Below are 11,801 nucleotides of genomic sequence, written 5' to 3'. Positions count from 1 at the left end.
CACATTTGGATCCATATACATATCCTGCAGATAATAAATGAAGCTGCCAACCTCTCTGTTCTGTCTTTCAGTCACTGAGGTGTAAGATGTCAGCCTCTCTATTCTGCCCTATAGTCACTGAGTTGTCAGATGTCATTCTCTCTGTTCTGTCCGTCAATCATTGATGTTTCTTAGTATTAGGCAGAGCTCTGAGATGTTTGTATCAGTGGAGAAACGAACGGAACTTTGAAAAGTACCTTATTTTTTCGATTATAAGTCGCACTTCTTTTTTCAAATTTGGGTAGAAAATGGGGCTACATTTTAGAACTGTAATGAATCTTACTGGGGGAGGCGGCTAAGCTGGAGCGGGGTCCTAAAAGGCATGGTCAATGCTTCAGGAAGCTGGCAAAAGCAGGAGTGGGGTGATGCTGTGGACCCCATGACTTGATTCACAATCCTGAAATCAGCAACAAAGAGACAAGCACATGCTACACCCCTTTTATATGACCCCTGCAGCTCTAGCCCCCACCATTTTCAGGTAAGCCCAACCCTTATCCATTAACCTTTTACTGGTTCTTCCACTCCCTCAGTCATGTTCTGTTACATCTATTCGCCTTCACTCTCATTCACTGATGGATTAGTGACTTGTGCTTCCCAGTAAATAAAATACACACTGCATGATATGGATTATATTTGGCCACAGCAGCCTTTATTTAGGTAACAAACAATAACATGAGATTAGTACATAACTAGCAGATTACCATCCTTCCCGACATGTGGTCATATGAGCCCCCTTCCACTCATCCAAGTAACAAAAATCTGCCCAATATTGCTGCAAAAAAGTCTGGGAAATTAAATATGCAGTCTTTTACCCTAAATCATATGGCAAGGCTCATTAAAGGGTCAACATTGACTGGTAGGATTGCTACTTCCAATAGGTGGTGCTAGAGTTCAAGTTCTCATCCTCTCTGAAGAGACAATTTGCTTATTTAATTTTCCAGGGGAGCATGCAAAGCTTATAAGTCTCCTCATACTGGTGTGCCAGACCTGGCATGTCACTCTCCAGAAGGAGAGACCTTACCCCTTAGATTCTTTGAAGTCAGAAAGGCAATATCTCAGGATGAGACACAGCTCCTCTGGTAGGAAGACTTTGTTATACAATCTTGCAGGTTAAGAGACAGTTTTCTTGTAAATGATTTTCTGGACTCCTTTTTTTTTCATTGCAGAAGAAATAAAAGAACTATGAAAGAGAAGCATCCATCAAGGTAAGTCAAAGTGTAGGGACAACTGTAATCGCTGCATGTAACAGGCCCTTTAGTTATTATATGAGTCAGTGACGATCTGCAGATCTATCCATAAGTTCATAACATCTTTAAGATCATAGGATCATACATAAGATCTTTGCATAACATCATGATAGATCAATGCAAATCATTGTATTTTGCAAGATGCTTTGTAGTTTTTATAAAAACAATAAATACGTAAAAAGTGTTGAAAAACTTGTACGTTTTTTAGGGACTTAAATTAAAACAACATTAATCTCCCCATGGCTTATTTGGCGTTATAGTCACAACATTCACCTTTCAGCATATATATATATTACATGATAATGTTACCCTACAAGTCACATACAATTACACTGACAGGAAGACTTTTTTTTTTAGTGATACAAGCTAATATACTCTTCTAAAGCCACATGGGCTGTCATTTTTTTATAATTTATATAAGTCATATACTGTATTTTGTGGACTATTTAGCAAGAAAAAATAAATCCTGCTTAAAAAGTGTGTGTGTCTTATAGTCCAGAAGCAGGAGAGCGTTGAGACAGCATCATTCCCGATTACTGAGAAAAATATGCAGCTGTGTGAGCATCATGTGTATGTAGGAGAGCAGTGTGTGTATACGTTGGAGTTGTGTGTGCAGCAGAGCTGTGTTAGTATGTTGCAGAGCTGTGCATGTGTATATACAGCAGAGCTGAGGGTGCATATGCCATGCATGCAGCAGTGCTATGTAAGTGTGTGCACTACAAAGAGTGTACGTACTTTGCGTACTGTAAAGCTCTATGTGCAGTGATGTAACTTGAAACTCATGGGCCCCGATGCGAAAGCTCCAACGGGGCCCCCAAATATTTTAAATCTTTAATAGCCATAGTCTTTTTCTATAGGCCAAATGGACTTTTAGGGCCCCCTAGGCTCCAGGGCCCGGGTGCGATTGCATCCCCTGCACCTGTTGTAGTTACACCCTTGTCTATGTGTATAATACACATCCTGCAGAGCAACACTAAGAATAGATCAGTTACCTCTTCATTCTGCCCTTATCTACTAAAGTTAGGGATATTGACCCCTTCACATTTTACACCAACAGAGAATTTTTAATTAATTGGAAATATGGTTTTCTATTTTCTACTCTCTAAACCTGAGGTGCGGCTTACAGTAATTTGCATTCTATAGTCTAAAAAATAAATATGTTATACCTCCTGCCCAATCACAGGTCTGGGATAGTAATTATTCAAGTTAAAAGGTCTCTCAGGGACTATAACGTTCATGTCCTATCCCTAGAATAGACAAGCATTGTTTAACCCCTTCCGAACATGGGCAATTTCTGTATACATTTTATAAATGCAGTTATTTGAACTAATGCTTTTTTTTTTAGCTTTTTCCATGTTTTTTTTTCACTATATTTGTTAGTCCATTTAGGAGACGTGAACATGTGATAGTCTGATTACTTGTACTATACAGTATTGCTGGCTGGGTTTCAAAGGAGCTCCGTGATGACTGTCATGGAGGCCTTAATCAGTGTCCTGTGATCACTTTACATGGGAACATGTAATGCACTCCAATCCTGACTCCATATTAATGCCGATGTCAGGCTATGTGCACACGTTGCGTAATTGCCGCAGAAATTTCCGTGGCAATTCTCTGCCGCGGGTAATACGCATGCGGAATTGGCATGCGGATTCCAGCTAAACACTAGCATTTTGCAAGCGTAATTAGCTTGCAGAATGCTAGCGTTTTCCAAGCGATCTGTAGCATCTCTTGTAAAAATGATTGACAGGTTGGTCACACTTGGCAAACATAGTGTTTGACAAGTGTGACCAACTTTTTACTATTGATGCTGCCTATGCAGCATCAATAGTAAAAAGAATGTTAAAAATAAAGTAAAAAATAAAAAATCATGATATTCTCACCTTCCGGTCGCCCCCGCAGCCTTCATGATCCTCACGATGCTCCCGGCAACTCACGTTCCCAGCGATGCCTTGCGACAACAACCCCACATGACGTAGCATCACATAAGCTACATCATCACAGGTCATTGCCGCAAGGCATCGCTGGGAATGGATCCGGGGGCCTGGGCTGGATCCGGGGGCCGCCAGAAGGTGAGTATATAACTATTTTTCTATCTGTCCGTTGGTGGCGTAGTGGTTTGCACATGTCCAACTGCCGAATCCACTGCGCAGCTGAGGGAAAAGAGCGCGATCTGCGCTATTCCCCTGGTGATCGGTGGGGGCGGCCATCTTCCTGAGGCCGCGCGTGCGCAGATGGAGATCGCGGCGGCCATTTTCCTGAAGCCGAGTTCGCATCTCGGCTTCAGGAAAATGGCCGCCGCGATCTCCATCTGCGCACGCGCGGCATCCCGTGGCCATTTTCCTGAAGCCCCGTGCAGCAGAGCACTCCATCTGCGCACGCACGGCCTCAGGAAGATGGCCGCCCCCACCGATCACAAGGGGAATAGTGCAGATCGCGCTCTTTTTCTTCACCTGTGCAGTGGATTCGGCAGTTGGACATGCGCAAACCACTACGCCACCAACGAACAGATAAGCAAGATCTGGGGGAAGAAACAGGGATGTCACCACGCCAATTTGACCAGGCCAGCGTGAGTGACAGCCCAAAACGGCGACTTTACAAAGGTATTTCGGCAACATAGCTGGGGAATAAAGGCACAAAAAAGACACTAATGTAAAGCCCAGCTCTGCCCCAATTTAACGCTATTTTTATCTCATCTTTAAAAAACGGGGTGACAGGTTCCCTTTAAAGATTTTTCTGTATTTTCATGACTATGAAAATTGTATATTCACACTGAAGGCATCAAAACTATGAAATAACACATGTGGAATTATATACTTAGCAAAAAAGTGTGAAACAACTGAAATTATGTCTTATATTCTAGGTTCTTCAAAGTAGCCACTTTTGCTTTGACGACTGCTTTGCACACTCTTGGCATTCTCTTGATGAGCTTCAAGAGGTAGTCACCGGGAATGGTTTTCACTTCACAGGTGTGCCCTGTCAGGTTTAGTAAGTGGGATTTCTTGCTTTATTAATGGGGTTGGGACCATCAGTTGTGTTGTGCAGAAGTCTGGTGTATACACAGCTGATAGTCCTACTGAATAGATTTTCTGAAAATACAGAAAAATCTTTAAATGAGAAGGTGTGTCCAAACTTTTGGTCTGCACTGTATAAATAAAAATTATTATTATTATTATTCTGCCCTTAAAGTTAGGGATATTGAACCCTTCACATTTTTACACCAACAGTGAAGTTTTAATTAATTGGAAATATGGTTTTCTTGTTTTCTGCTCTCTAAACCTAGGGTGCGGCTTACAGTAATTTGCATTCTATGGTCTAAAAAATATGTTAAACCTCCTGCCCAATCACAGGTCTGGGACAGTAATTATTAGTTAAAAGGCTTCTCAGGGACTATAGCATTCATGTCCTATCCCTAGAATAGACAAGCATTGCTTAAACCCTTCCGAACATGAGTAATTTCTGGTTTTTGGATTTTTCTCCCCTTTTCCCAAGGACCATAACTTTTCTTTTTATTAACATTATTTTTAAATGGGGTATAAATGCAGTTATTTGAACTAATGCTTTTTTTCAGTTTTTCAATTTTTTATTTTTACTGTTTTTGTTAGTCCATTTAGGAGACTTGAACCTGTCATAGTCTGATTGCTTGTACTATACAGTATTGATGCCTTGGTTTCAAAGGAGCACCGTGATGACTGTCGTGGAGGCCTTAATCAGTGTCCTGGTGATCTCGGTCTGGAGTGGTGGTCTAGTAGAAGAAATATCGTATCTGGTGGTGTATTATCCTTTGTCATATTTCTCCTTCCTATATTTGTATTTGTTTTGCCCTGTGCACATTATAGTGTTTTCCTGTGTGTCTGGGGCGTGGTGCGTTTTTAGTTTTCCCTGTCTGTGCTTTCTGTAGGGGTTGGTGTGTGGTCTAATCACTGGGTGATGGGTGGAGGTTTCAGCATAGGACTGAAACAGGAGTCAGGGTCAGGCCTGGCGGCCCAGACAAGCACACCATCAGTGTAAATTCTGGGAGAGGGACAGACAGGGTTTTCCCTAGTCTGAGGGATATCACAGGGGCCTTGGTAATCAGCTATAGTCTACCCAGTACCCGCATGACATTATAATCGGCCAAAATAAATTTTGGATGCCATGGATCCCATGACTTCCATAACCCGCCAGTTGGAGGCGCTGTCCTTACAGGTCACTGAGTTGAAGGGGGCAGTTCAGCAATAGGGTCTTGTAGTATCTAATGTGCAAGCTGAAACTGCAGGTAGAGTTGCAGAGCCAAAGATTCCTTTACCTGAGAGGTTTGCTGGGGAACGCAGTAAATTTGTTGTTTTTCGTGAAGCTTGCAAATTATATTTTCGTGTGCGCCCGGTTTCCTCAGGTAATGAGGCTGTGTGTGGGCCTGGTATTGTCATTACTGAACGGAGCATGGGCATTTTCATTACCATCTGATTCAGCTGCATTTAACTCAGTGGAGATTTTTTTTCTGCTCTTGGTCTCATATATGATGATCCTGACAGATTGGCTCTAGCAGAATCTAAAATACGCGCTCTCCGCCAGGGGGAGAGAATGGCGGAGGATTACTGTTCCGAATTTTGCCGCTGGGCGGTGGACACACAGTTTGTACATGGGGTTTCGAGAAGGGTTAAACAAGCACTCCTGATGTATGAGACTCCTGCTTCTCTAGAGTCTGCCATGAGTCTTGTTGTCTGCATTGATCGCTGTTTGCGTCAGGGGGTGCAAGAGACGCCGCTTATGGGGAAGGGCGTAGGTGCACATGAGGTTGCTGCAGGTGAGCCCACGGAGCCTAAGCAAATCGCAAGGGTATCACATCATCGAGCCCCCTCACTCAGGAAGCATGGAGCCTGTTTTTGCTGTGGTAAAATAGGGCATTATGTTATTGCTTGTCCTCTGTTTTCTAAAAAAAGCGCAACGGCGGAAAACTACTAAGCTCAGAGGGTGTGGAGGAGGCCAATCTGAGCTTATGCATATCCTCCATGGTGGTCTCTCAATGTATGCTTCCTGCCAGAGTTATGGTCGCTGGCAGAGAGCTGCCAATCACTGTTTTTGTGGATAGTGGGTCGGCCACTAATCTCATTGATGAGGAGTTTGCGCGCACGGCCGGGTTCACGGTCGAAAAACTGCCTCATCCTATCCGGGTGGTCACCATTAATGCTACTCCACTCCCACAGGGGGAGATTACTGAGTTTGTGGCTGAGGTTAAACTCCACATTGGGGTCCTACATTCTGAGCAAGTTACATGTAGGGTGCTCAGTAATCTTCCTGCACAAATGGTTCTGGGTTTTCCATGGTTGTCTATGCATAACCCGGTGATTGACTGGAAAACTCAGGACATAATTCAGTGGAGCGGATTCTGCCAGGAGAATTGCCTGGCCACATGTGTGTCCGCTGTGACTCCTAGCATTCCTGAGTCACTGCTGGATTTCGCAGATGTGTTCTCTGAGAAGGTTTGCTCAGAATTGCCACCACATCGACCCTATGACTGTACTATTAGGTTTAATCCAGGGGCCAAATTGCCAAAAGCTAGGATGTTTAACATCTCTGGTCCTGAGAGGCAAGCTTTAAAAGACTACATTGCTGAGAGTTTGAGCAAAGGGCACATCAGGCCTTCGTCCTCGCCGGTGGCAGCAGGGTTCTTCTTCGTTAAGAAAGATGGCGGACTACGCCCGTGTCTGGATTTCAGGGAGTTAAACCAGATTACGGTTCGTGATCCATACCCTATGCCACTGATACCCGATTTGTTCAACCAGGTGGCTGGTGCTAAGTGGTTTTCCAAGCTTGACCTCAGGGGGGTGTACAACCTCATAAGAGTCCGTCAAGGTGATGAGTGGAAGACGGCTTTTAATACTCCTGAGGGTCATTTTGAAAATTTGGTGATGCCATTTGGGTTGACAAACGCGCCTGCTGTATTTCAACATTTCATAAATGATGTGTTCTCGCATGTACTGGGGAAATTCGTTATTGTGTACCTAGATGACATTCTCATTTATTCATGCAACTGTGATACTCATTTAGAGCATGTGAGGGAGGTGTTACAGCTACTCAGAGAAAATAAGCTCTATGCAAAACTGGAGAAATGTGTTTTTTCGTTTCCGGAGTTGCCTTTCTTGGGTTATATTGTGTCTGCTTCAGGGTTTAAAATGGACGCCGCTAAGGTGCAAGCGGTGCTGCATTGGGAACGGCCTGATAACCTAAAATCACTCCAGCGGTACCTTGGGTTTTCTAATTATTATAGAAAATGTATCAAATATTTTTCTACCATTGCTAAACCGCTTACTGACATGACAAAAAAGGGTACCAATTTCTCCGCCTGGCCTGAGGCTGCTGTGCGTGCATTCGAATTTCTGAAGAACAGTTTTGCTTCGGCCCCCATTTTGGTGCAACCGGACGTATCAAAACCATTTACCATGGAAGTCGATGCGTCTGAGGTTGGAGTGGGGGTGGTGCTGTCACAAGGCTCATCCTTGGGCGAGTTGCGTCCATGCACCTACTTTTCCAAGAAGCTGTCGCCCGCCGAACGTAACTACGATATCGGCAACAGGGAGTTGTTGGCTATCAAGTTGGCTTTTGAGGAATGGCGACACTTCTTGGAGGGGTCGGTCCACCAGGTTACAGTTATCACCGACCATAAAAATCTGCTTTATTTAGAGTCAGCCAAGCATCTGTCCCCCAGGCAGGCTCGCTGGGCATTGTTTTTCACGCGATCCAACTTTTTTGTTACGTACCAACCGGGGTCTAAGAACACTAAGGCAGATGCTTTATCCAGGTGTTTTCCGGGGGGAGAACCTCGGGAAGATCCAGTACCCATCTTCCAAAAGGGTGTAGTGGTCTCGGCTCTCACGACAGAGGTTGAGGCTGAGATTGCCGAGGCTCAGGAGGAAGTACCACCAGAGCTTCCCATTAACAAATCATTTGTACCACTCCATCTTCGCCTAAAGGTGTTGGGTGAGCATCATGATGCTGTTCTGGCTGGCCATACAGGGGTTAGGGGTACCCTGGAGTTTGTGTCGCGTCGGTTTTGGTGGCCCAAAATCCGACAGGACGTGGTCTCATACGTATCAGCATGTACCACGTGTGCTAGAGCTAAGACGCCTCGCTCCCATCCTGCTGGCTCATTACATCCTCTAGGGGTACCCAGTAGGCCATGGACAGAGATCTCCATGGATTTTACTACAGACCTACCCTCCTCAGCTGGGAACACGGTCATTTTGGTGGTTGTTGATCCGTTCTCAAAGATGTCGCACTTTGTGTCCTTGCCTTCGTTGCCTAACTCGAAGACTTTGGCTCAGGTTTTTGTGCAGGAGGTGGTCAGACTTCACGGGGTCCCGTCTGACATAGTGTCGGATAGAGGTACTCAGTTTATGGCAAAGTTTTGGAAAGCATTTTGCTCACGGCTGGGGATAAAGTTGTCGCATTCTTTGGCATTTCATCCTCAATCAAATGGTCAGACCGAGCGTATGAACCAGAATTTGGAGCAGTACTTACGCTGCTTTTTTTCTGACAACCAGGAGGAGTGGTCGACGTTCCTTCCTTTGGCTGAGTTTGCCATTAATAATCACCGCCAGGAATCGTCTGGGGAGTCCTCGTTCTTTTGTGTTTATGGGTACCATCCTCAATTTTGTACTCTGCGTCAGGGTGGCTCTGCTGGCGTTCCGGAGGAGGACCAGTTAGGAGCACAACTGTCATCCGTTTGGAGGAGAGTGAATCAGCGCTTGCTGAGCGTGGGTGCAAGGTACAAACGAGTGGCTGACAGTAGACGTATGCCAGGTCCGGACCTGAGTGTGGGTGTTTGGGTGTGGTTGTCCACAAAAAACATAAAACTCAAAGTACCATCCCTGAAATTGGGTCCAAGGTTTATTGGTCCATTTAGGGTTGCCGCCATCATTAACCCAGTAGCCTACCGATTGGAGCTTCCTACGGTATATAAGATACACAACGTGTTTCACAGATCTCTTTTAAAGAAGGTGGTTGGTTCCGTGGACGCGGCGCCGATGCCACCTCCAGTCTTGGTGGATGGCAATTTGGAGTTTGAAGTCTCCAAGGTGGTTGACTCTCGTATAGTGCGCCGCACATTACAGTACCTGGTACACTGGCGTGGTTATGGGCCGGAGGAGAGGTCTTGGGTACCAGCTTCGGACATACATGCAGTCAGTATGTTTCACCGCCGCCATCCAGACAAGCCGGGTCCTATAAGTCGTAAGGGCCCTGGGGTCCCTCGTAGAAGGCGGGGTACTGTCATGTCGGACGCTATTCACACTACGGCATCCGACAGACAGCGGTAATTCCACATTCGTCCACTATACGCTCAGTGGCTCCGGCTAGACTTTATCCAGGTTGTCCGGGGTTAATCTAGCTGGTAATCGGGTTGGAGGCTGGGTGACGCCCGTGGCCTTTAAATAGTCATTCTGGACTTTTGGCGTCACCGATTATAGCTTGTGTCTTGTGCCTGGTGATCTCGGTCTGGAGTGGTGGTCTAGGAGAAGAAATATCGTATCTGGTGGTGTATTATCCTTTGTCATATTTCCCCTTCCTATATTTGTATTTATTTTGCCCTGTGCACATTATAGTGTTTTCCTGTGTGTCTGGGGCGTGGTGCGTTTTTAGTTTTCCCTGTCTGTGCTTTCTGTAGGGGTTGGTGTGTGGTCTAATCACTGGGTGACGGGTGGAGGTTTCAGCATAGGACTGAAACAGGAGTCAGGGTCAGGCCTGGTGGCCCAGACAAGCACACCATCAGTGTAAATTCTGGGAGAGGGACAGACAGGGTTTTCCCTAGTCTGAGGGATATCGCAGGGGCCCGGGTAATCAGCTGTAGTCTACCCAGTACCCGCATGACAAGGGGTTGATCTGTCACAAGGTATTGGTTACTTATGCTAAGTATTAGTGCTTAGATTCGTTGGGGTCCAATACTCAGCATCCCCACTGATCAGCTATTATATGCTCTGATTGAATATAAATAAATTGAATAGCATTCCAATATGTAGTCACAGTCAATGTTTAGCAGTCATCACCAGTTGGTTTTTAGGGATAGGTCCTGAGAATAGCTCATCAATATCTTGTTATTGGAATGTGCTTTGACATTATTGTTTGTTGTATCTCCACTCTATGTAGGAAATTTATACCGCTGTCTAATTTCATCTCACAGAAAGAACAACCACTGCCCAGTAACATCTGGCAGAATCAAGAGCTGCCACCTAATTCAATCTGGCAGCAGCAACAACCACCGCCTTATTCCAACTGGCAGCAACAACAACCACCGCCCAATTCCATCTCGCAGCAACAACAGCCACCGCAAATTTCCATCTGCAGCAGCAGCAACCAGCGCCTTATTCCAACTTGCAGCAACAACAACCACTGCCCAATTCCATCTCGCAGCAACAACAACCACCGCCTATTTCCATCTGGCAGCAACAACAACCACTGTGTAATTCCATCTGGCAGCAACAACAACCACTGCCTAATTCCATCTGGCAGCAGCAACAACTACTACCTAATTACATCTGGCAGCAACAACAACCACCACCTAATTCCATCTGTCAGCAACAACAACCACTACCTAATTTCATCTGGCAGCAACAACAACCACCGCCTATTGCCATCTGGCAGCAACAGCAACTACTGCATAATTCCATCTGGCAGCAACAACAACTACTACCTAATTTCATCTGGCAGCAACAACAACAACCACCTATTTCCATGTGTCAGCAACAACAACCACCACTTAATGCCATCTGGTAGCAACTTAAAGAGGTTGTCCAACTGCAAAATCCACATTTGTTTTATTCAGTTTATTGCTTTACTGTAATTTTACAACATCTCTATAAATTTTGTATTTGGTTTAACCTTCCTGATCAGTCCCTTTTTTTAAATTCTGACCAGTGTCATTTTATTAGGTAACAACTCTGGAACACTTCAACAGATCCAATCGATTCTGAGATTCCTTTCTTGTGACTTTGTACTTAATGATAGTGGTAAAATTATATTTTTTTGTGTTTATTTGTGAAAATATCATTTTTATGCCTTTAAACCAGCAAGTTATGTTACACAAAATAGTTAGTAAATTAATTAAACATTTCTCACATGTCTGCTTTACATTAAAACAATTTTAGAAACTTAACTTTTTTTCCGTTAAGAAGTTAGGAGGGTTAAATGTTAGCCAGCGATTTCTCATTTTTCCAGCAAAATTTACAAAACCATTTTTTAGGGACCACATCACATTTGAAGTGACAGATGACAGAAAATACCCAAACGTAACACCATTCTAAAAACTGCACCCCTTATGGTGTCCTAAACTACTTAAGTTTACTAACCCTTTAAGTGCTTCATAGGAACTGAAGCAACGTGGAAGGAAAAAATGATCAGATAACTTTTTTGTCACAAAAATTTCACTTTAGACCCAGTTTTTTTATTTTCACAAGGGTAACAGAAAAAAAATGGACCACAAAATATGCTGTGCAATTTCTACTGACTGAGTATGCCGATATCCCATATGTGAGTGGAAAACCA

At 44.3% G+C, this 11,801-nt stretch overlaps 1 protein-coding gene across 2 annotated transcripts; it reads left to right on the top strand.

The window, feature by feature from the left end:
- Window positions 1-981: 981 nt before the first annotated feature.
- Window positions 982-11,440, top strand: LOC143773649 (uncharacterized). Of its 2 annotated transcripts, none has more exons than XM_077261043.1 (3): window positions 982-1,118; window positions 1,206-1,244; window positions 10,407-11,440. In XM_077261043.1, the coding sequence occupies exons 2-3, from the start codon at window positions 1,222-1,224 to the stop codon at window positions 11,098-11,100; spliced, it is 717 nt and encodes a 238-aa protein (XP_077117158.1). In that variant the 5' UTR covers window positions 982-1,118; window positions 1,206-1,221; the 3' UTR covers window positions 11,101-11,440. The 2 variants fall into 2 exon arrangements, 1 of the variants encoding a protein (XP_077117158.1); XR_013215277.1 differs by having other exon boundaries at window positions 1,075-1,118; window positions 10,441-11,440.
- The last annotated feature ends 361 nt before the right edge of the window (window positions 11,441-11,801 follow it).

This window comes from Ranitomeya variabilis, chromosome 5, assembly GCF_051348905.1.
Source record: "Ranitomeya variabilis isolate aRanVar5 chromosome 5, aRanVar5.hap1, whole genome shotgun sequence".
Classification (NCBI taxonomy): domain Eukaryota; kingdom Metazoa; phylum Chordata; class Amphibia; order Anura; family Dendrobatidae; genus Ranitomeya; species Ranitomeya variabilis.
The sequence above is the reverse complement of the archived record's forward strand: the minus strand, read 5'-3'. Positions and strand labels throughout refer to the sequence as shown.